Below are 25598 nucleotides of genomic sequence, written 5' to 3'. Positions count from 1 at the left end.
AGATTTCTCTCATGTGTGGCCAGTGTTAGAAACTCAGGTATATAAGCTAGGAGCCAAATGGTTCCTAGGTTATAGTCACCAAAGTGGAATGTCTAGTTACCATTTTGGGGCCCGGCAGCTCTAAAGTTTTATTTTTCAAATGATGGACCAACTGTGACATCTGGCTAGTTCAGATGACAAGCTTGAGCTAGGTTAAGAGCTTTGAGAACTTAAAAGAAAAGTCACTTTATCCAGGGGCAGTCTACATATATGTTAGCCAATTCCTACCTCTTTTTTCTTAATGGTGACACGGACCATACATAACATTAAGAATATTCTTCACAACTGTGAGCAGGGCAGTGGGGTGCGGTAAGTGAAGACAAGCTACAATAGTTAACTATAACATTTTTCACCGCTCCTGCTCAGGCTGCACAGAAAAAGCATTTTGGTTCCTGAAATTCACTCTTTCATTGTGCAGATAAAATATAAGTGATAGAATTCTACAGGATGGGGTATTAGCGTGTGAAAACAGCCAAGATCCAATTATCCCAAGGAATGCATCTCCAGATGGTGGAGGTGTCCAGGACCATTCTGGCACCCAGGCATCTTCACTTGGTTCCAAGTGGACAATAGTCAGGTGCAAAATGCGCCTGGCTAATTTCCAACACTACGTGTTGCACACTAAAAAGTTCCAATGAAAAGCAAGCACAACGCAGGAAGGGTGAATTGCGCATAGCTATCAAGTTCTCAAGATAGACTTTTATGCTGTGGGCCTCCCCCCCCCAAAAAAAAACCTTAACGTTGCTTGGGAACTCTCAAGGAAAAGTGGTCCTCTTTACACAGCAGTCATTACGGTGCCAGGTGACAAAGCTACTTCTTGTTAGTATTCCTGCTCCATGACTGCAGTCATGGGATTTTTGTCTATCACATGACGGTGTGTGTTTTGACTCCACAGAGTGGGAAGTGACGGAGACAGGATGTTTGTGTTACTGTGTTCCGTGAAGTGGGACTATCGCCCTTTGTTCTTTTTCTCTTTGCTGTCTGATGCTAGAGAGAGAGGGAGCCATGTTGCAGTGCTCCGTGTGTGTTTATATGTAAATAAAGTAGATTAGCCAAAATGCTGAGTTGCTGAGGTCTGTCATGCAAGGTGCGCAAACTCTGCGGATCCCTAAGTGTGCCGGTGTCTGTTGGCATCAGTCGCTGTGATGTTCGGGCTGAAGAAAGCTTTTGAAGCTCCCAAACGATCGACCAGGAGGGAGAGAACATGCCAATCGGGCATGTGTCTCTGCCAGGGACCTACTCGAGTGTAGGGACAAACTGCATATGAATAATTCCAACCTGTGGTGAAGCATGCTCACACATACAAAAGAATGTGGAGAAAGAAGCAAGAGTGAAGAGTGAAGATTGTTGGGATTACATATATAGGTACAAAAAAAAACAAAGCCATGAAGAAAAAAGCTTTTAAACTGAAGACAGCAAGGACTGTGACATCTTATTTATTGAGGCATTAATTTGATGATGGACTTCTGCACCAGACACAAAACTCATTACTCATTACACAAGCAATTAACCAGTTGTTCTTCTAGGTGCCCCAGAATTTCTGAGTAACTGGTTCCCAAGGAACATACTGGCTCTTTTCCTGTTACTCAGCTCCCATGAGGAATCCTGAAGTTTGTAAATTATATTGCACCTGAAAGAAATGAACTAGCTGTTCTCAGGCCACGTAAGGGTGGAGCAGAAAGTTTTCTAGTGAACTCTCTGGCTCAAAAGGCGACAGGTAGATTGGGATGTTAGAGGAGGATTGGGGAGAAGACACGGAAATTGAACCTTACTTCTCTTTTCTGTGGCCTGTTTGTTGTTGTTGCTGCTGCTAGGAACCCCAGACCTGGTGTGATTTGCTGCCCTCACCAGTCTCGAGGGCAGTAAGCTCTGACTTCTGAAGCCAAATCAGAGCAAAGGCATTATATAGGCCAACCTCATTGGCCAAGTGGCACCATCACAAAGCCAAATCTGAGTGACGGCATCATGGGAGCAGCAAGGGGGTCATAAGTACCGTCCTAAGAGGAATGGGTGTTTTCTCTTTGTGATTTATGAAGATAATGGGGAAGAAGTATGGGCAACAGTCATTTCAGCTCATGCTCTACATTCCGGATACCCATCCTTTTAAAATGCAATTCCTGTTTATATCATATCATTAATGAGTAAACTGAGGACGGACAAACATGGGTCCGTTTCATTAGAATGAAAAACATACCTTTGTCTATTTGTTGTCGCTCACCTCCCCCACATTTAGACTAGATTAGCCCACAGGAAATAAACCCAGACTGTTGAAAATAAGGCTTATAAAATAAACCTTTTTTTGGTATAATCTTCTTTCAAGTAAAGCCCTTAATAGCAAGCAAGAGCTTGAAGCAACAGAGACTGCTGAATATTTGTTTAGAAGAAGGCTTTTGATGAAGGTCAGAAAAATGCTTAGAGACAAAAAATTTATTTTAAAGCAGCCGGTCAGTTATCTCATCCGTTTGAGGAGAAGGCAGGTTTTAAAGGCATCAAGGAGGATTAGGGTAAAAGTGTTTAATGTTCAGTAGGTTGGTGGCAACTGTTGCCTGCAACTTGGATCTGAAGACCAAGTAAACTCCTCTTTCACCTCTCTCCTGTCCCCCTACAACTCACCCAAAGCCTCTCTGAACGGTCAAGAGTCCTTCCTGAACAGTGCCACGGCAGGGAGCAGGGGGCTTTGGGGGTATCAAATTGTGTCAAATTGCCCAAAAGGAACCTCTTGCCATCCCCAAAGCTGAAATGGCATGGATGTTAACAGCCACTACAATGATGAGTTAAAGGAGTTAAAGAAAAAATATACTGAAAGTTAGGATTTTCAACAGCCTGGTGCAAACCCATATACAGTCGTACCTTGGAAGTCGAACGCCTTGCAAGTCGAACGCCTTGGCTCCCAAACCCCACAAACCTAGAAGTGAGTGTTCCAGTTTGCAAACGTTCTTTGGAACCCGAACGTCTGATGCAGCTTACACGGCTTCTGAGTGGCTGCAGGAGCTTCCTATGGCCAGTCGGAAGCCGTGCCTTGGTTTCTGAACATTTTGGAAGTCAAACAGACTTCCAGAACGGATTCGACTTCTGAGGTACCACTGTACTCTATAATCTGTGCATGGCATGGATCTGAATATAACTTCTACTTTTGCCCTGAAATTAAAAAATGAAACAAATAATTATTCTGCCCATTAACAACCAAATTATTAATATACATAGGCCTACATAGATTTAAGCAGGCAGAATGTGTGGCATTTCCAATTGCTCTAAACCCATTAATTTTCTCATTTGGCAACTCATCTTGCTCTAAAAGCTCCCACTTTGAAGGCCTTCCTGTTTCATGTTAAATGTCAAAGGTTTAGATGCAAAGGTAGGAGGGCAGATGGGATGTTGTAAATATGGCCAAAGTATAATGTTCTTTAGTTTGGGATGTGGCCTAAATGTGACCAACTGACTAACCTTCTTTTAGAGATGGTGAGTCACCATCTAACCTTTTACTCAGAAGCTCCTCAACCAAACACCATGTACCATTTTCCTTCATGTTCCACCTTTGTCTCAAGTGGCTTCCAAAATGGCCGCCACTCTGGTTGTAATAAGTTAAAGGAATCATTGACTTTACTGCAGTTTCTTCAGCCACCCAATAACTAACAATCTCTGAGCCATGCACAGTGCAACAGAAGGCCAAAATACAAAAACACTATTCTAAAAAGCAGAGCAGAACAAAGAGAAAACTAAAGTCATGCTTTTATAATGCAACTACAGTTCAGTTGTATATACCAAGTTCTCAGTGCTCTGCATAGTGGAAGAGGGCAGAATCGTGTCAACCACGCAATCTACCTCTATTCCAGAGAGTAAACAGAGCTTAGACAGGATTGCCAGCAAATCCACAAGAACATTCTGGAATCCCATCAGAAGCCATTAGCCTCCAAGGGCAGATCACCTTCACAGGTCCTTTGTCCTTGCAGAGGGGAGAGGCCATGATGTGCCTAAATTTCTACAGGAATTATCTGACCGGGATCCAAAATGCTCAAGTCAGGAGGTGGCCTGTTTGAAATTAATTTCACTACACTATGTCTGGTGGAACTGCCCAAGGATTCAAACCTACTGGCAGCAAGTCTCTCAGAGCCAAAGCCAACAAACACAGAGAGACAAGCCCCCACCTCCCAAACCGTGCAAAACAGTGTTCAATTTAATACACAGCAATCTCAAACAAACAGGGAGGTGAAAAGAATCAGGATCGCAGTGGCTATCCCTGCTCCTGGCTTCAGTTCGTTCTCCCAATTGTCTACACTAACTTGTGTGGGGTGTGTGTGCGCATGCATGTGTACAGCACTTGTACAGGCATGGCTCTCTCCGAATGACCTAGAACCCTAAGAAATTGCAGATTACTGATCACATGGAAATCTGTACATGTTGCAGGTGCTTAGGCTATGTACACATAATCAAATGAATTCGTGGAACAAGGTTGAGATGGCATTTCCTGATCCAATCCTTTATTGTTTTTTTAATTCACTCTGCCACTCCTCCCGAATTCCAGTTTAACTGGAAAAACTCTAAGCTTAAATCCCAGAGCATGCTGTTTTCACTTGCTTCTGCTTAATTGATCAGTCAATTAAATGGGGGGGGGGGGGCTTAATCCATGAAAAAGGTACATGGTTGCAGGTAATCCTGAAGGGAAGCATTTTTATTTCTCTCTCACAAAGGAGGGATTCTAAGATTTATTCTTTTCCTTACATTTACACACCACTTTTCCCCCGGAAGTTCAGGGAAGCATACCGGTACATTGTTCTCCACCCACTTTATCCTCATGTCAACCCTGTGAAGTAGGTCAGTATGAGCGGTGATGAACTAGCCAAGATCATCCAGGTGGCTAGATAACATAATAAGGATTTGAACCCAGGTCTGCCCAGTCCTAGCCAGACACTCAGCATGTGTACATCATTAAAAAAAAAAAGCATTCCTCTTGTTTCAGAAATCTTGTTTCTACACATTTTTGATGAATCTATATTCCAGAGTGCTATCAAAATGTCTTTGGTCCGGTTGCAGGCCTAAATCAAGTATTTACCTTTCTCATTTATATTTCTACAATCAATCCATATACAGTGGTACCTCGGGTTACATACGCTTCAGGTTACATACGCTTCAGGTTACAGACTCCGCGAACCCAGAAATAGTACCTCGGGTTAAGATCTTTGCTTCAGGATGAGAACAGAAATCGTGCGGCGGTGGCACGGCAGCAGCAGGAGGCCCCATTAGCTAAAGTGATGCTTCAGGTTAAGAACAGTTTCAGGTTAAGAACGGACCTCCAGAACGAATTAAGTACTTAACCCGAGGTATCACTGTATACACAAAGTATATATATGTTACAGCAAAGAACTCCTGAGCTGTTGCAATAGCAGCAGGACACCAGAAAAGAGGCCAGCACGACATTTGGCTGACTGAAGTCTAGCGCGGGGGAGACTGAAGTAATATTGGCAGCCAGCTTTTGAAGACTCAGCTCTCTTGCGTGGGAGACTGCACCAACCACTTTGTACTCAGGTCTGCAATTTAGGGGTCAAATCCAGGCAGCAATAGCACTCCAGAGTGCCGTTTCTGTGCCTGGGGGAAAGATTTGCATGCAACATGGGTCACAGGTCTCCATAAAAGTGCCACCTGGAAATTAGTCTACTAAGATACATTATATGGCCTCAAGTGCAAGGTCATTTTTTTAATAAAAAAAAACACCACAACCCACAAAAAGCCCTAATGTTGGCACTTGGGTTCTTTTTGAATCAATGATACCTGACTTCCACAAACTCCCCAGGGATGCAAAGCTACTTTTGCAAAATTTCTAGTCAACCTTGATGGGCGCAAAGAAAAGTACGCAAGCAATGCAGAACCGTCTTTTTGAAAGTTATCAAACCTTATTTGCCATCCAAAACTGCAGTCTATGCCTTGGCTATTTCAGATAATTTTTTACTTCTGATTAGCAGGGTGCCATTCAATTCACGAGCTCAAATGCTTACAGAGATGCAAGCAAGCAGCTCCAGTCATTTCAATGGAAGGGCATGATCTGTTCCTTGGCATTTATAAGCTGCTTCCATCCACTGAATGAAAAGGTTTTCCAGATAGGAGCATATTACTGCCCTTGGACAAGGAACAAGTATACCAACTTCGCCCAAAAGGTTCACTGAACCTATGGAATAATTCCACTTCATGAAGATCTTAACTTTCATTTTCCAAAATATATTTTTTAAAAATGATCACTTTTCAAATCTTCACTGCAGCACAACCTGAAACATAACTTCAGTCTCTTCTTTCCCATATATTTAGCGTGTTCCCTGTCAAATCTTTCACTAGTCCCTTATTGAGGGGGGAAATATTTCCTTTGCAAAGCTTTCATTTGGCAAAATAAAAACTGAAGCCAGAACTGAGCAAATCTGATTTCTACAGTAGAGAACGTGTGTTTTCTTGGTTCAGAATCCCATTTATTATTCCGCCCCCCCCCCCCCAGTGTTGCCATCTCTGGCTATTGCATTTGGGACAGCAAGTAAATATTCAGAGACAGCAATTGTACTCCTTACAGCACTGGTCTACTTCTGAAAGTGTCAGTGGTATAAAAGAGAACAATACCCTCAATTGTTCCTCAGTATGCCCTGGGAGGGGGAGAGAAGAATACTTCAGCCGGAACTATTTTAATCCCAAGAGGATATTATTGCCCCGATCTTAACAGAGATTTTTGAATTAAAGTGGTGCTTTGCAGAGAGAGGAGGCTTTCGCTGCTGCCTTCAAGAAAGTTGCCATTAACACACGTAACCAAAATGATATCTCCTTGCTGTTGGGAGGGCATCTCCTAAAAACTTCTGGGCTGTAAACATGGACCTGCCCTCTCCAAAGCCAAGCCTCCTTTCCCATCAAATATAAAGATGTTCAACAGCTACTATTCCTTCTCTATGCTCAGAGGAGCCAGATACCAGACTGGGCATGCTATACTGCAGCCAGGACAGACCACACACATCCATAAAATCTTATTTGTGTGTGATTGAGTACTGACTGACAAAACCCCAAGCACTCAAGCTTTACAAAGACCAATTCGCACAATCCAAATTGGAAGTAGGATGAGACATTCTTCCAGAGCACCTGATGTCCTCCAGCTGTTTTAGGCACAGTTCCCATCAGCCCCTAGCAGCGTGGACAGAGGTCAGGGATCATGGGAGTTGTAGGTCAACAACATGGGGAGAGCCTGGGTTATATGGGGTAAAGGGATAGGGCACTCACCTCACACACATTCCCAGCAGGGAGACACACACACTCAATCAGCGGCAGCCAGACTGGTGACTGGGAGTGGCCACTGAGACCATATAACACTGGTCCTGAAAGACCTACATTGGCTCCCAGTACGTTTCCGAGCACAATTCAAAGTGCTGGTGTTGACCTTTAAAGCCCTAAATGGCCTCAGGCCAGTATACCTGAAGGAGCGTCTCCACCCCCATCGTTCAGCCCAGACACTCAGATCCAGCTCCAGGGCCTTCTGGCGGTTCCCTCACTGCGAGAAGTGAGGTTACAGGGAACCAGACAGAGGGCCTTCTCAATAGTGGCGCCCACCCTGTAGAATGCCTTTCCATCACATGTCAAGGAAATAAACAACTATCTGACTTTTAGAGGACATCTGAAGGCAACCCTGTTTAGGGAAGTTTTTAATGTTTGATCGTGTTTTAATACAGTGGTACCTCAGGTTAAGTACTTAATTCGTTTCGGAGGTCTGTACTTAACCTGAAACTGTTCTTAACCTGAAGCACCACTTTAGCTAATGGGGCCTCCCACTGCTGCCGCACCGCCGGAGCACAATTTCTGTTCTCATCCTGAAGCAAAGTTCTTAACCTGAAGCACTATTTCTGGGTTAGCGGAGTCTGTAACCTGAAGCGTATGTAACCTGAGGTACCACTGTATTCTGTTGGGAGGCTCCCAGAGTCACTGGGAAAACCCAGCCAGATGGTGGGGCATAAATTATAATTTTTTATTATATTAATTATAATCAGAACTTCCTACCTCAAAACAGAAATTAATAAGTAGCATGCTCACTGGCTTGATATTTCACTTCATTAGACAGATTGTTCTAATGAACCTTTCGGCAGGGAAATATTTTATTTTATTTTACTTTATAGGAAAGTTGAGACTAAAATATCTGAAGGGCTGTCACATGGAAGATGGAGCAACCTTGCTTTCTGCTGCTCTGGTGACCAAAATTACAAAAAGGAACATGAGGAAGAACTTTCCAGAAGACATCTGAAGGCAGCCCTGTTTAGGGAAGTTTTATTCTGTTGGGAGCCACCCAGAGTGGCTGGGGAAACCCAGCCAGATAGGCGGGGTATAAATAATAAATTTATTATTATTATTATCATCATCATCATTTCTGATGTTAAGAGCTGTTTCATCAGCGGAGTGGACTCCCTCGCAAGGCATTGGGCTCTCCTTCACTGGAGGTTTTTAAACAGATGTTGGGTGGGCATCTATCAGGGATTCTCTATCTAGGATTCCTGCATTGTAAGGGTTTGATCATTGGGGTCCCTTTCCAACTCCACAATTCTATTAGAAGAACACAAATCAAGAAGGGGAACACCAGGGCATTCTGATACATTATACAAAATACTGGATGCTACGGATAGAGGCCAATTTTCATCAAAACCACAACTATGAGTTATCAGTTGTGGCTTGGAATATATGCACAAAACGCATGCAGTTTAGTTTATGCAAAATTCATGAAGGTGTGCCCATTCTATGCAGCCAAGAAATACCTTAGTCAGCTGAGGCCCAGCATCAAAACAACATTTTCCATTAGGCCCTTAGAGCTGAGCAAATACGCCCTGGTATTTAACACGCCTCCAGCTGCCTGATCCTAATGCTGAGGCAAAGCTGAGCTGGGCTGAGCATCAGAATCCCAGGACAAGCCATGCTCAGTCCTCTTCCACTGACAGTGGAATCAGTGTCTGGAATAAGTCAGAGAGCATCATCTGTGACGGTGGCTGGGCAAGTGTGGGTGGGTAGGTGTGTTTAAGGAGCAGAATAAGGGTGGGAGAATATAGGTTAAAAATAGACATGTAAAATGAGACATTTAGCTCATTGCGATTTTAAGTTTCCACTCAGACCTAGCTTTTCTGTTATAAAAACAAACATGAAAAACAGTTTGCCATCACAAGGAGGACACTATTTTTCCAATTCTGTATCGTGTTTACCTAGAAGATAGCGGTATTGGGAAACAAAGCCAATTAATTTACACACAAGAAAGAGAGAGAGAGAGAGAGCACATAAATAATTTACATGGTATCTGAAGAAGTGTGCATGCACACGAAAGATTATACCAAGAACAAACTTAGTTGGTCTCTAAGGTGCTACTGGACAATTTTTAATTTTTTTTATACATATAAATAATGTAACCTCTGATGACACCATTAGATAAAGAATGAAACTTAGTTGCCTCTTATCAGGCAAACGCCACAAAATGAGTGGCAACCTGGGAGACAACGATACAAAAAGATCTGTGGCGAAACATTCATTTCAGTGTGAGTGCGACCCCAAGTTACTCCACAGCCCTCCTCAAGGCTGGAACCTACAAAATTTGCCACCCCGACACTATGAATTTGAGATACTTTTCCAGCTCTGTTTCAGAGTCCTTTATTTAGTACATCTTACACAGCCTTGAATTAACAGCCTCATTTTTCTCATCAAAGTATACATGCCATATATTGAAATCTAGGGGCACAGAGTATATAGGGTTTCCAATGATGTGTTATCCTATACATTCGCAGGGGAGAGTTGTCTGGTGGAAGAAGAGGCCTTAGCCTTTACATCAACTGCTGATTCTCCCTCGCAAAGGCGGTTTTTATTTGTTCAGTCCTTAAGTTGGTGGTAACAGGTGGTAAATCCAGTGGGATGGGGGACAAGCACCACCAAACACAGATGTATCTCATGAAAGAACTGGTGAGCAGAGAGCTAAGTATCTTTCTCATAAATTCTCCTGTACAAATGGCCCTCCCCCCAATATCTGAGAGACTGCAGAGACTTTATCTTGTGATGGAGTCAATATTATTCTTCCAAACGTTAGCTGCCAAGGGGTGGCAGAGGGCAAAGGCAAATCCCTGCAAAGCTAAATAGCTACAGGAAAGACTTGAACAAGGGCACATCTGAACTCCTACCTGCCAGATGACTAAGCCTTCTAAATAACTAAGCCCAGACTTTCCAAAGGGCACTTCCCTCTGCTCCATGAATGACTAACACAAGCATGGGCACTGCTAAGCATGACAATTCAATAGGCAGCTGTTAACTACCTCTTTAAAATAGCAGGCTTTCACTTTCCTAACACCTGCTCCCTTCTTCTTGGCCTGGCTTCCATTTTGCGTTTTGTTCGGTGCGCTTAATGTCAAAATAAAGATGTTCCAGAGACCAAGCTGGCTTGGAACAAGACACCCTTTAACTGGGAAAGAATCCCATACTCAAGATTCATTCTCCTCATTGGAGCAAGTGCTTCAGACTGGTCCCTTGAAATTCAAAACAGTTGGGCCTTGGCTCTCCTCTCTTTCTTTCTCTCAACCATCCATTCTTAGCGCTGTGTGCTGGTCCCAGGGGGAGGTTACCGTGGGGTGAGGTCCAGGACCTGAGTCGAGGGTCGGGAGACTGTCCTCCATGGGCGAAGCGGGGTCCAAAGCGAGGAGCCAGGCAAGGACAGGAACTCCGGAGGAACAGAACTAGGTGCTGGCCAAAACAGCTCTTCAACCACGTTGCTCCCGCAACCTGGGACCGGGCTGACTGGCCTTTATCTTCTCTGAGGCCAGGGGCGGTCCCAGCCCCCAGGTGACCCGCCTCTTCTGGCCTTAAGGCGAGCACTCCTCCTGGGAGAAACCAGTTCCCTCCACCTCTCTGCCCTGAGCCTCTGCAGCTCAGGAGAGGCTGGAGGGTTACTGGACCCAGGGGGAGACTCGCCTTCCCCTGACAGGGCTGGGAGAGGCGCACCTGTAGGCAATGTGTCCTCAATCCCCTCTGGAGCCAGAGTAGATTCACCTGGTGCCTGCTCCTGAGGATCTGGCACAGGTGCAGGTGCAGGTGCAGGTGCAGGCGCCTCAGAGTCAAGGCCCTGCCCCAGCTCAGCCGGCCCTGGAGGCGGGGACTCCTGTGCAGGCTGGAGTTCCTCCAATTCGGCTTCCGAAACGGATTCCCAGGCTATCACACACTAACAGAGAGGGATGAAACCTTGAAAGCCCTTAATACCACCTGCCGATCTTCTCCCAACACAGTTCTTCAATGATGGAAGTATCTGCTGAAACAGCACAGAAGGCTGTTGTTGTTTAGTCGTGTCCGACTCTTTGTGACCCCATGGACCAGAGCACGCCAAGCACTTCGGTCTTCCACTGCCTCCCACAGTTTAGTCAAACTCATGCTGGTAGCTTCGAGAACACTATCCAACCATCTCGTCCTCTGTTATCCCTTTCTCCTTGTGCCCTCCATCTTTCCCAACATCAGGGTCTCTACATATTGGAAATACCCAGTTGCCTTTCTGGGCCAATATGCTCACACCCTGGAGATCACCAAAGCGAGCAGAACATGTTGGGTTTGGGGCACATCAGTCCCTGTGTTAATATGTACACTTGCAATGCTTGCATTACAGAGATGTTATACTGGGCTTATGTTAAACGGGGGGTAGATTTTTGGCATTTAAGAGAAGAGCAGCTTGCCAGTGGAACCAGTTACTTGGAGGACTGGTGAGTTTTCCCCATCACACAAGGCCTTCAACCAGAGGCTGAATGGACGGAGGGCTGGATCCTGAATTTCTTGCACTGAACATGGGGAGATGGAGCAGGAGGCCTACAAGGCTCCCTCCAACTCTAGGATGGAGCCTTCTAGCAACTGGTAGATTCATATGCACAGCATCTATACTTGTGTGCCATATAAACCTATTTACCACATTTGCATCCTTAAATACAGCCTGGAAGGAGCAATGAGATTTATTTCATCTTTGCAACAACTTCATTGGAGCAGAGGTGAGTGAGTTAGGAAGATGTACCTTCATCCGCTTTTAAACAGCTCCATTCAACTCTTGAGTACCTGCTCCCAAGAATCCCTTTCAACTGGCAGAAGTTTTCAGCCCTTTGTTCTGCCATTCCAAACCCTCAGGGCTTTTTCTCCTACTATAGTATGTTATCCATGTCTCATCTGTCCTGTTGCTACCCTCCTCCCCGTTCTCACTCCACCTCACTCGGTTCTCTGCAAGCTAAGTTGCTACATTTCACAAAACACTGATAGCGCCCCAATAAAGCTACAGTCTTATGCAAACTGACTTGGGCAGTACGTCCTACGGAACCCAGTAATACTTCCTTCCAAGAAAAGGCACACGGGATCAGTCTGCAAGTTTATTCACAATACTTACTTGCTGAGATGCAAAATGAAGTAAACAAACTGGATAGATCAATCGATCAATAGATAGATACAGTCATACCTTGGTGGTCGAATGCCTTGGTACTCATCCATTTTGGTTCTTGAACGCCGCAAACCCAGAAGTGAGTGTTCCGGTTTGCGAACGTTCTTTGGAAGCCTTGATTTCCGAATGTTTTGGAAGTTGGAACGGACTTCCGGAACGGATTCTGTTCAACTTCCGAGGTACTACTGTAGATGGCAGGAGGGGAGGCAGAAGTATTTACAATCTGTGGTTTCATAGAGATGGAGAGCAACAAAAAATTGTAACTTAGTAGTTGGTCAAAAAATTGCAGAACCTTTTTTTAGAAAAATAAATAAACAATTGGGAACCAGAAAAAAGCCCTCCCTGTTATCATATTATTCCTGCCCAAAGCAAATACTTGTCAAAACAAGGCTAAAGAAAGGGATGGGCAGCACACCTACTTTTATCCAAAATTTAACCCCATAGGCAGAATATTTACTGTTGCAGGTGGATGAAGGGCAAAGCAGCTGGGTGAATTGTAAAACGGGCTCAACATGCCTCTGTGTGGACAACCAATGTTCAAGCAACTGCAAATCCATTCAACAGCTTGCCAGGGGATGCGTCCCCAGCTTTCTGTTGAGCAGGACAGAGAGCAGCACACAGATGTCCTCCACAGAGATTCCATTTGCTGTGCTGCTTGGAGAACATAAGAAACGCCAGGAGTCTCTTCCACACAGGAGGAACCTCTCCTTTCTTACCTTCCTCAGCAGCACAAATGAGAGACACCCCCCCCCTTGTTTTCTCTATGTGCCAAGAGAGGGACGGGGGACCTCAGAACAATAACAAAGTGGTAAGCCAACCCCATCATTTGTGGATACTTAGCTGCAATATAAGCAGAGTTTCGTTTCTTTAAAAAATTACTGTAAAACATACAGGCATTCAGATACTGAATCTAACAATGTAGGAAAACAGCAAAAGGACATGCAGATTTGTCTGCCACAATAAATCAGGAAGTCAAATGGTTGAGCTGGAAGTCCAGCTGCTTTCTGAGGTCCACTCCCCTCCCCCTTTCGATTTCAACCTCTTGATAAGTGCAAATTAGAAACTCCAGCGCACATCAGTCATTTGAAAAGAGAAGCCGCTCTTCTCTTCCCCAACCCTCATGATGCAGCATTCAGGCCATAACTCCTCTGTGCAGAGACGAGGGCTTCCTTCCCTCTCCCAGATCTGTTCTTTATAGTCATATTTGTGCATCTTTCCTTGGGCGTTTAATTCTTCTAGTATCTTGTTACATCTTTTACACAGCTTTGGCTATTCTTACCGTTTCCAATCGCATTGATTTCCACATGCAATTATTTCCCTTCGTCTCTCACCTATCCTTTTTGCTCTCTAGTCTAGCAAGATACTGCAGCTTTTCCTTATTTTGGGTTCTTTCCTTACTCAGCCATTCCGCAATCCTATGCACATTTACTTGGGAATAATGCCTACTGAACTCCATGGGGCTTACTTCTGAGTGGACATGGGTAGGAGGACTGCACTGTCAATATCTTACGCTCTTCTCCAGGATGCCCCTTCAAAGAAATCTTTCAGGTAACAACTTTAAAGCTCTTGGTTTGCCAGGGAGTGTATGAAAAGGGCAATTATGTTAAACCGGTCAAATAAATCAACCTGCAACAGATGGCAAGGCAATTCTGGAAGCATTTTAGATAGCTGGAAAGAAGTATATCAAACGGAATATGAAGTATCTTAGTCCTATTGAAAAGAAAGAGTAGAAAGAGGTTAAACAAACCAGGAGGAGGAAAAGGAGGACGAGGATGAGGGTGGGGGATGGGGCCAGGGACTGTGCTCCAAATGGATAGGCACCAAGCTTTTGAACTGCCTGGGAGGTTTGGAAAAGAAAACAATAGATAAGCTATTTAAGCCTTGCATTAAAAAGCAACCCAAAACGGCTGGTTTACATTGCCTTTACCCAGGAAAGTCTGTTAAGGGAAAACTGTCATCTAGCCAAGGCAAGAAAATTACAGAGACCCCTCGATCTTGCCCTGTTATTTTGGGGGAAACATTTATTTATATCGAATAAGCTCAAGCAAGCAAGCAGATGCAACACGGAGGAGTTAAAAAGACTGAAAAGATTATAACAAAGGCACCTGGCTTGAGAAGTGTGGCAAGTCAGACAACAGGACACTGCACCAGGTACATACACCAATAGCCAGGCTTTGATTTATTGCCATTTCATATACATATAAGTATATGAAGCCCATAAAATATGGGTTGAATGTAGCCTTTAGCACAAGGATAGGGAATGTTGGGATGCGGGTGGCACTGTGGTTTGGAAGGTCGGCGGTTCGAATCTCCTTGACGGGGTGAGCTCCCGTTGCTCGGTCCCTGCTCCTGCCAACCTAGCAGTTCGAAAACACGCAGTGCAAGTAGATAAATAGGTACCGCTCCAGCAGGAAGGTAAACGGCGTTTCCGTGTGCTGCTCTGGTTTGCCAGAAGCGGCTTAGTCATGCTGGCCACATGACCAGGAAGCTGTACGCCGGCTCCCTCGGCCAATAAAACGAGATGAGTGCCGCAACCCCAGAGTCGTCCGTGACTGGCCCTAACAGTCAGGGGTCCCTTTACCTTTTTAGGGAATGTTATTCAGTCTGAGGGCCAAATTCTGTGCAGGAGGGGCACATGTCACTGGTGTGCAGGGCCAAAGGCAGAGCAGTGAACATGAATACAGTGGTACCTCTAGTTACAAACTTAATTAGTTCCGGAGGTCGTTTCTTAACCTGAAACTGTTCTTAACTAGAGACGTGCTTTCGCTAATGAGGCCTCTCGCTGCCGCTGCGCCACCTGCACATGATTTCCGTTCTCATCCTGGAGCAAAATTCTCAACTTGAGGTAACTCTTCCAGGTTAGCGGAGTTTGTAACCTGAAGCGTTTGCAACATGAGGCGTTTGTAACTCGAGGTACCACTGTATTAGCTTTGTGCATTAAGCTTGTTTCTACAAACGGACATCCGTCTCTGACCTCCAACCATCCAAGCAAGTAGCATGATCACAGCACAAGGACACATCCCAGCTAGGCAAGAACACTCAAGGAGGGTGCAAAGCAGAATGAGTTTAGGGGTTTGGCCTTGAGAAAGTCCCATGAGCCAGAAGAAGGGCTGGAGGGCAATCAAGAGCCCACAGGCCCCGGGTACAGGGGATGCAATGCTATCAAACTATTTAGCCTTAATTCTGCACCAAGTTAAATAGCAAGCTTAAACTGAGTGGGTTACAGTAGTGTGCTTTGTGCTAAGAAAAAAATGTTTTTGAAAAAGGGAGGTGGTGTGACGTGAAATAATGCAACAGTCAGGAGAGAAAAAGAGTGAATCTCAGAAACCAACATTCAAAGGGCTGGAACTGCCTATATAGAGGAGGCAGAATGACAGAGAACCAACACAATGTACAAACAAACAGGAAAACTGCTCATTTGGTTGTCTGGTGGAAACTCAAGGGGCTTTGGTGAGAGAGCCCCTGCCTTCCAATGTGTTCCAACAGGGATTGCACGCAAAAAAAATCCCAGTGCACTGTGGCCCATGTTAATTTGCTTCAGAGTCTCAGGTGCCAGGAAGAAATCAATACAGCTGCAGCAATGGCTGGACACATAATGCAAGCATTTCTGTGGCTAGTTTGACAATATCAGAAGCAGTAACTTAGCTACCTGGACAATGAGAAAGGTGGGGGAGGGGGGAGAAGAGCCACAGAAACCCACCATTAGACTGAATATAGTGTCTCCCAATGAAGCAAATTTTACATTGTTTGGTCATGGAGTGCATGTTTACATGCTGAAAATAATGAAAAATATTCACTGCGGGGGTGGGGGTGGAATGCACATGAAGCCTTATGTTAAAATCACATGCCATTTCTATTAATGGCTGCTGGCATATCTAATTATGAGATAACGCCTGCAGGATAATTGTCAAAGGCTAATGGCTGCACACTGCCTGTGGGTGGGGGAACAGCAAAGCTGTCACCAAGATCAAGTCCTTATTACAGAAAATGAATTTGGGGGCCCCAGAAGTGGCAGGTGTTTATTTACAACTTCTCATCAGAAAACAGAATGGCCCATATTTGAGGAGTGCCCTGTGATCCCTGCTGTAGAGACTCTCGATTTGCAGTTTGGGGTAGTGGGTGTATTCCAAAGAGGTTTTGGCTATTTTAGGACAAAAGAATGCATGCACAAGGGAGAGAGAATCAGTGCCATTTCAGGTTATTTAGAAAGGAGTGTTTCAGTAACATGGTTAAGCTCAATTTTCTATCATCGGTTGCTTTTCCAGCTTTGGTTTGGTCAAGACAAGACTCCTTTATTAGAGGACCTTATATGTGCACTTTAACAAACCATTAGGAGCTTTATTTATTATGCACATGAAATTCTTTCATTTTTGATAATCCTGCAAAGCAGGCAATTTTATACATACTACATGTGGATAACATTATTCTCTACTACAAACACAAGCACCAACCTTTGTTCATTTGCAGGGATTTCACCAAACATAATAAACCCTAGATTGGGAAGGGGGGGAGGGCTTTGCTGCTCCCCTTTATATTATGTACCTATGAGGTTTCCTTCCTACACACACACTCTCTCCAATGTCGGTACTTTTGCTAAATTCAGAAAGAAAGAAAAATGACAAGCTGAGGCTGTTTCAACTGAAGATAAAGGCTTTCTGAAGTGTGCAATATTTTTGAACAAAGAAGTCTGTAATTATGGCAACATGTGACATCATGAGGTTATCATGTTGCTGCACCAGCAGCCACCCATAGGCAGCACAAAGTGGGGCTTTATCAGGGGGGAAAGGAGGAAAAACTTTTAGCAAAGTTGCAACATTTGGAGGCAACCCCCCCCTCCCTCCAACATAGGAAACACAGAAGTTTGCTGGTTTGAAAGGTGAAGGCAATGCTTCTCCACTACATGATGTACATTTTCAAAAAGAACATGCACCCACAGAAATTATGGCTCACTGCAGAAACCTTTTCAGAGGACCCGAAAGCCTTTTGCACCAATCTGAAAACTGGCTTTCAGAGAGGAGAAAATATTTCTTCCACGAGGAATTTCGAACAGAAAATGAAACCAGAACCTGCTGCTCAGAAGGGGCAAGAAAAGCCAACCTCCCCGCCCCACCCCCCCCTCTCTCTGCACTTTCCTCCCCTCCCCCACTGCAACGTGCCATGCAACTTTAACTCTTTAATCAGATTATGGCCTAATCCCTCCTCCTGCCCAGCTGCTCTGCCCTCGCCCTGCAGCAGGCCCCGGCGGGGAAGGCAAAGTTCTCCGTTGCAATCCCCGCTCCCCTCCCCCCGCGTTTTTGGAAGTTTTGCGCGTGCAGTGGCGGTGGCGGGGAGGGGGCGAGGGGGGAGGAAATGGGAGAATAAAGCAATTCGCGTGCCTACTTTTTAGTGCAATCCAGGAGGATCCCCGTGAAGCGCCTCTCCCCGCAGCTCAAGGTGACCACCAGGGTGTCGTTGACCATTTGCTCCACCAGCACGGGTAGCCAGGAGCCGACCTGCAGCTCCTTCGCGTCGGCCTCCTCCATGCTTTTGCGGAGGAACTCGGCGGCAGCGGCGGCAGCCTCGGGTTGCAACTGGAGTGCGGCTGCGGGATCCCAGGCGGCCTTGCTCGGGCCAGCTCCCCTCCCCCCCCAACCCCGCCGGCCTCTGAAGCTGCTGCTGGCGCTGCTACAGTGGCCGCTGCGATGACCTCATGGCTCCAGGCTCCCCCTCAGCAGGGAGGATTAGTAGGTGCGCTGACGTCACAATGCTTCCCTCCCGGGAACGTTCCACGACGGAATCCTGAAACAATTGGCTACATTAAGGTGCTGATTATAGAACAAGGGGGTGCTTTTGTGTCCCGCCCCCTCTGCCTCCCCGCCCCACTTTAAACGGGGTGACCCTTGAAAGGAGGACTGCCCTCTGCCCCCACACTTGTGCTCACAAGCACCACGCGCAAGACCGGTAACGTGGAGGGTCAAGTGACCGTCCAGAGCTAAAACAGCTCCCGTCTCTATACTGCAACGTTTTCAAACGAGCGAGCAGGAAAAGCAGATTAACCTCCATGCATTCCCCACCCCCACCCCAACAGATAACAGTGGCTGAAAACATGAGATTTCCTCCCCCAAGCTATTTACCTGGAGTGGGTGACACTGCAACACACGCCTCTCTGTGTCCAGTAGGTTTCCGAACAAGCTCACAGTTAAAGTGAATTATTTCTTATTTCCCTTTAGATACCTGGGTTAGGCAAGGGCAACCTTTTTTTTTGGTTTGCAGAGGAGACAAAGGTTCTGACTACTTCAACACCTTGGGGCCCGTGTGTTCCAGTTGCCTTTAAAGTTGATAAATACATTAACACCACTTTCGCCCTTTCAAAGCTGGGAAGTAGCTAGGCATGCTCAGGAATGAGTCACATTGAGTTCAGTGGGGCCGAATCCTAACCCTGTCTACTCAGAGGTATGTCCTATTGAATTGCAAGGGGCTGATTCCCAGGTAAGTGAGGTGGAGAATACAGCCCTTACCATTTACTCCAGGTGAAGCTGTATATTTCAATGGTGCTTTGGGCAAAATGTCCTGGGACAAAGGACTTGTGTAACCAAATCCCCAAACTTTCCGCCTACATGGACAGAAACATTTCCCACTAGCACAATTCAAAGTCCTCAGATTTGTTGGCTTAAAACAGACGGTAGAAAAAGCTGTGAGTTTGCATTTGGTGAGCAGGCCAGCCTCTGAGCTCCTTTTTTTCCTTTTTATAGAGTTTGAGGGTGGACGGAGTGTGATGACAAGAGGTCATCTTCTCCAACTTACATGGGAAATTTCCAATGCCAGCTGCAATGCAAGATATTTCATATGAAGTATGAGCTGTTCCCAAAAGGCATAAAGTCATCCCAAAACAGGATGCATGACTTTAGCTCAACCCGCCTGCGTTTGGAAATACAGATTTATGACATGCTTTCTTCTTTGCGACACAGATTCCACATAGCTCTCTGTCTTATTAACAGTGTACATTTACTCAGAAGTAAGGTGCTGCTTGCTTTCAGCCAAGAATCCTTAACCCTATATGTACTCACCTGTGAATAAACACAACTGAATACAGTGGGGTTGACTTCTGAGTAAACATGCACAGGGTTACATTTACAAGAATATTTCCCCCCCCCCAGTGGTGCAATCCTATGCATGCTTACTCAGAAGCAAGTCTCAGGGTGTTCAACAGACTTACTCCCTCTTTGGTGTTAAGGACAGCGGCCCAAAACCAGGTTACAGTCCACACACTACTTTGTCTAGGCTCAACAGATGGCACTCTGAATGGGCAGTGTAGCAACAAAATCCTAACTTGCAAGGTTGCTACATGCAGCCAGTATTGTGCATATTCACTTAAAAGTAAGCCCCACTAATAGGATTTACTCCCTAGTAGTAAGTGTGCATACAATCATAGGCTTTGAATTGCTAATTTAAAAGGGAGGATAGTTTAGTATTCTGATGCATCTGTTTAATCTGCCTGGCACCTTGATCCACATAGGTAAGTAAGCAACACAAATTTATGTGGGCGGGGAGGGGGATTAGACTTCCAAGTATAACATGTTCAAGACCAGGGAACTTAAGTATCCACCCGCCTCCCATCACATCGTCAAATAAAAATGCTTTTAAAAAACATGCTCCGTAAGAAAACCAGGATCATGATTCAGCAGCAGTCTTGCTTTTGGTCACAATCAGTGGAATAAAAATAGAATGGGCAAAAGACCAGGCCGCTCTCAGGGCCTGCTTTGGCAAAAACAACAAGGAAGTTAAAAAAGAAAAGGAAAAAAAGGAAGGTTGATAAGTAAACACAGCGATTTGAACAAAAAGGGTTAAAGCTACTACTGGGTGTCTGTACTGTACTTGTGGGATTGGGGGAAGGGTTGGGGAAGAGATCCAAAGATTTCTTGGAATTGAAGGCCTCCGCCTGGTGTTGTGTAGAATTGCTTTCTGAGGCCTGTACCCAAAGGGAAATAAAAAGAGGGCAACTGCCTTTGAGAGGGGTGCAAGGCCACCAGCTCCTCCTGCTCCTGCCACTCTTGCAATGGCTCTTTTTAGACAGAAATCTCCAACGCTGTCAAAAAAAATCTGTTTACTAGCACAACCTTTAACACAGTTTAACACATGAATAACACACCTAGATGGGCTGCAAGCTGTATTGAAAGGCAGCCTTTCTACCTCAACATATAGTGTTCTATCCTTTGGAAACAAAAGGGGGGGGGGTGTTTAAGCCCATTCAAAGGAAGTAATTAGAGGCAAGCAATGAGGCCAAGACAACAACAACAGCAGCCTTTAAAGCAAATTTCACTTCTTTGGCAGTGCAATCCTCTACATACCTACTCAGAAGTAAGCCCTATTGATCTTAATGGGACATACTCTCAGGATTAAGTGGATTGCAACTCATGCTTTCCCCCCCTTCAAAGTACAAAGTGTTTGGCACAATTTGGAGACAGAGGAAAGAGAATGTATGGCAAACACCACCATTTTGATAAAATAAAAATGGGTGGATTACTTCGTCAACCCTCTTAATTAATTTATTTCTTAAATTGTATTTGAGTTGCATAATTTTGCTTTTGGCTCCAGGTATTCAAACATACTGAAAACAAATATGATTTAGAAATACAGTGTGGTGGTTATTTGAAACATTCGCTAGAGGCTTCTCTTCCTCCACCCCCCTCCCCCAAAGCCCTGTTGTCCACAAACTGTTTCTGAAGCAGGGCCAGGCAAATTCTGCACGAGTCAGGAGAAACCTTACATCCGCCTTGCCACATTTCAAGCCTCGTAATTAACCTGACAGCAGATCTATTCAGGGTGCAATCCTAGAGCCACACTTACCTGAGAGCAAGTTCCATTGAACTCAAAGGCCTCAGTTGCTGAGCAGACATGTATAGCAGCACTGCAGTCTCAATGGACTTTCTCTCTGCAAAATTATGCTCCTGGGCTTCTCGCCCCCGCGCCCCCCCCCCCGCGCTGCTTCAAAAGCTCTTAGCCCAGACTGCAAGCAGGAGCATCGAGGATATTTATGGCCACGCTTTAATCTTTCGGTGGGAAAATGATTTTGCTTTATTCGAAGTTATCCCACCGTCTTCTGCAGCCTGGATCGGATGTTATTTGTTGTTGTTATTATTATTATTACTATTATTAAGAGCGGCTAGAAAAACGTTAAAAAGGCAAGATGGGCGCAGGGGTGGGGGGAAGAGGCTCCCAAGCAAGTCTGAATTAAACCATTTCAAACGAGACTAATCGGAATGCCCGGAATAACGAGGAGGAGAAAGTCTGCGGCTCTCACATTACCTGAGCGATCACTGTCTCTCTTCAGCCCCTTTAACCGTGACAATGTTTGACAATTCAGCGAAGTTACTATGCGCGGCGTTTCGTTTCCACCACGCTCCCCCTAGCGGCTGCTTACTGGCATTGCCTCGGTGGCCGCTTGGAGAGCGGAGGCGCCGCCCCCTCCTCGCCTGACAGGCGGCTTCTGCTGGAGAGGCTTTTCCGCTCCGAGATTGTGCTCATACATGTTAAAAATTCACCTGTGCAATTCTTAGACCTCTAAATCAGGGGCCAATGCTCCTTCCGGTATGGTTTATGTTCCTGCAATGCAGGGGGTTGGACTAGATGACCCCTGGGTGCCTCCCAGCTCTAAAAATTATATTATCCTATGTGCACTGGGCTGTTCTTAATGTTCTGTGGGGAAAAAAGCTTACTACGTTGGTGCTCCGTATGTATTCCTCTCCGGGTGCAAGGCTCTTCACAATCTGGATAACCTCTGAATGGGGCATATAAAAACTCAGCTAAGCCTTAACTCTGCCTTTGCCAACCCGGTGCCCTCCAGATCTAGGGCTGATGAGCGTTGTTGTCGGAAACATCTGGAGGGCGCCACGTTGGCGAAGGCTGCCATAGGCAAGCAGGGCAGGACGCCACCTTGAATCTCAGGCACGCCCCCCTCCTCTTCTGCCTGCTCCTGAACACATTCCTAGCAGAGGATTTGAAAAAGCACCGCCCGCCCGCTCCAAAACCCTCCAACAATAGAAGTAAAAGACAACGGCTAGGCTACTTACTGCAGGGGTTGGGCAGACTTCAGGCTTGCGGGATCTGCTTTTTCCCCTGTTGCCACTCTGGAGATCCACCCACGGGAGCCAGGTGCAAAATGCTCAGGCAGCGGACAAACGCTTAGAACTAAGTCGTGCACATGCTCAGAGCAGGACTTTCTGATCAATACCAGCAACCAAGATCACAAATCCTTTAAATTAATGCAGAAACTCACTCCTGGTTTCTCTCTCCACCCCCAACCCCAGTCTTCTTCTTCTTCTTCTTTTAGTTTGAGGGTAGGACAAGCTTTTTAGACAATTGGAAGCCGATTGCTTAATCCATTTGCAAATCCCTCAGAGATCTTCTGCCCACCTCTAGCTATTGAACAGCAGATGATAAATGCTTGTCACGTGGGGGGGGACCCGCTGCAGAAACTAGTGAACAGCTAAACTAGTAAATGGTGGCTTAGTGATAAACTTTGAAATGCAGGTGCACATCCTGACAGCACTCGCCACACAAGGAATGTCACACACACACACACACACACACACACACACACACACACACAACACACCAAAAGGCAGCCTGTAGCTGTACCCAGTTTATTAGGGTCAGCTATCCTATGCACAGGGATGCGGGTGGTGCTGTGGGTTAAACCATAGAGCCTAGGACTTGCCGATCAGAAGGTCAGCGGTTCGAATCCCTGCGACGGGGTGAGCTCCTGTTGCTCGGTCCCTGCTCCTGCCAACCTAGCAGTTGGAAAGCACACAGTGCAAGTAGATAAATAGGTACTGCTCTGGCGGGAAGGTAAACGGCGTTTCTGTGTGCTGCTCTGGTTTGCCAGAAGCGGCTTAGTCATGTTGGCCACATGATCCGGAAGCTGTACGCCGGCTCCCTCGGCCAATAAATCAAGATGAGCGCCGCAACCCCAGAGTCGTCCGTGACTGGCCCTAACGGTCAGGGGTCCCTTTCTCTTTACCCTGTGCACAGTTTCCTGGGGAGTCTGCTCCATTGAACACAGCACTGCAGGGCTTTTTTCCTGAGCTTATAAAATGTGCTGACATTCCTCTGCCATACACACAGCATCTTCTATTAGTTGTTTTCTTTCTTAGAATCAGGGAATTGTAGAGTCGGAAGGGTCCACAAGAGTCATCTAGTCCGAGCCCCTGCAATGTGGAGCTCGAACTCATGGCCCTGGCATCTGCAGACTGAGCTAGATTCTCCCCACCCCCTCCCAGTAAGATTAAACCTTGCTACTGCTGAATTTGTGTCCTCACCTTCCTTATTTTGGTTTTTATAATGCTGTTTCACAGTTTTTATTATACGGTTTGATTGTTTCCATGCTATTTTTTTTAAATAACCACTGCATGTACCAGGAGACATACTCAGGAAAATAAATGTGCACAATCATCACAAAAACAAGGCAATCTACAGTTTACATGCTTTCTCAAAGTGGAAATGTTGTCTTGTTTAGGGAAAATGTGTTGGCCTTTCCCCCAATTGCCCAGTATGCATGTAGCCACTATGCTATCATGTAGCCTTGTGGGAGTGACAAAGCTTTCTCATTCCAAGGATTCCAAGCTTCTGGGAGCCGCATACCAGATTTTTGTGTGTGGATGGGGCCAGAGACAAAAGCGGGCGGATCAACAGATGTGACTGTACAGTGGGCACACAAAAGCCAGATGTTTCTACATGCATGCTCCATCCTCCATTCTGGCAGGCGTGATCACAGCTCATGTCCCAGCAAGGTAAATGTAAAAAGGATGCTGAGTAGGTAAGCAGGGCCCTGGGGAGAGTCCCCAAGGCCCAGACAGAGAAGCTGGGGGGGGGGACGAGACACATTTCCACACCCCTGTCACATTGCAGTTACTTCACGTGGAAAGTGGAAAGGGACAGGTACAGATTTTCCAAAACTCTGGGTCACACAGTGGATAAAGGCAGAGGACCACAAGGAGTGACGGTCATTGGTGGCTATTTGGTCATTGCGGTCCAATGTGTGTTTCGAGATGTAGTTCCCTGTCTCAAAGCCAACAGAATGTCATTGTGCCTAGGAAGCTGGGTAAAGAAGGAAACAGCGGTTAATATCCTGTTCCAGCTGAATCTGGTAACACCCGCAAGGGCATGTTGTGTGTACACAAAATACATATTACATTTGTGTAGGAAGGTGCTCTCTTAAATGCTGTTTCCATCTCCGCTCCACTTCCTGGTTGCATCTGATTTTTATCCCTTTTTGAGAGGGGCAGCTGCATCTCCAAATGCCTCCTGGCTTAATAGTCTTATGTCAAACAGACATAGTCACAGCGTCTGAAGTGACAGAGCAAACTGATCCTTGACACTGTTGTAAGTGAAGCAGCAGAGATCTTTCCATGTGCAAATTAAGGGTTAATTCTATTAGGGTTAAAGTCAACTAACCAAGAGGGGTGGAGGTGCTGTTTAGCAACCAGGCAGAGTGGCATGATGTGTGCTGGGGTAGCTTGGCTGTGGCGTTTTGAGGGAGTTTTCCTCTGTATGTTTGCTTTAATGTCTCCCTGCTATATACAAGGCCTGAAGTAGGAAAGACATAATCTCTCTGTTCCTTTCTCCTCCAGTTATACACTGCTTTGTTTAAAGCTTGCTCAGTGCGGTGTTATCAGGTCTTTTCTCTCTCTGGATTCCATCTGTTGATGTGGCTTTGCTAACGGACACCAACCAAAGGAGTGGCAATACCTGGGAAATTTGAAAGACCCGATCTTCCAGAATCTTCTTCCACACCCTCCTCCCTAGTGGATTTATCTGAATGGAAATTGAGCAAGATCGCAGCTGTGCTCTTGCTCAACAACTGCATTTCATGTAAACGCAACAGGGTTTGGATACAGAAAGTTCCTGGTGGATTGTGCCCCCGGCAGTCACCAGACCCTTCCTTTGAGAAGAAGCTCCATTGCTTGCTCTGACCGGGCTGCTCCATCGCACTTTCTCTTCTGTTGCTGCAGTGGAATCACATTCCTTGCGAGTCTGTCCATGTTGCTGCATAGATATTTGGCAGGTGCTGCACAGCACACGGTAATAACCTTCCCTGCGGTTGCTGTGCAGCCACAGCCATCAACGTTGCTCCTTAGCAGCAGAAAAC

At 45.7% G+C, this 25598-nt stretch overlaps 1 protein-coding gene across 4 annotated transcripts in view; it reads right to left on the bottom strand.

The window, feature by feature from the left end:
• PWWP2B (PWWP domain containing 2B) overlaps positions 1 to 22840 on the bottom strand; it is a 33862-nt gene extending 11022 nt beyond the window's left edge. The window contains exons 1-2 of one of the 4 annotated variants that reach the window (XM_083443526.1): positions 22522 to 22840; positions 17852 to 18250 (exon numbers count right to left, since the gene is read on the bottom strand). In XM_083443526.1, the coding sequence (XP_083299652.1) occupies positions 17852 to 17994 (143 nt within the window). In that variant the 5' untranslated portion in view covers positions 17995 to 18250; positions 22522 to 22840. Of the gene's footprint in view, positions 1 to 17851; positions 18251 to 18585; positions 20979 to 21298; positions 21839 to 22521 lie in introns of those variants that run through there. The other 3 variants (XM_083443523.1, XM_083443525.1, XM_083443524.1) reach the window with 3 other exon arrangements.
• Positions 22841 to 25598: the final 2758 nt, after the last annotated feature.

Source organism: Podarcis tiliguerta, assembly GCF_965153285.1.
Source record: "Podarcis tiliguerta genome assembly, chromosome: 5".
In the NCBI taxonomy this organism is placed as follows: Eukaryota; Metazoa; Chordata; class Lepidosauria; order Squamata; family Lacertidae; genus Podarcis; species Podarcis tiliguerta.
This window is presented reverse-complemented; position numbering and strand designations above follow the sequence as displayed.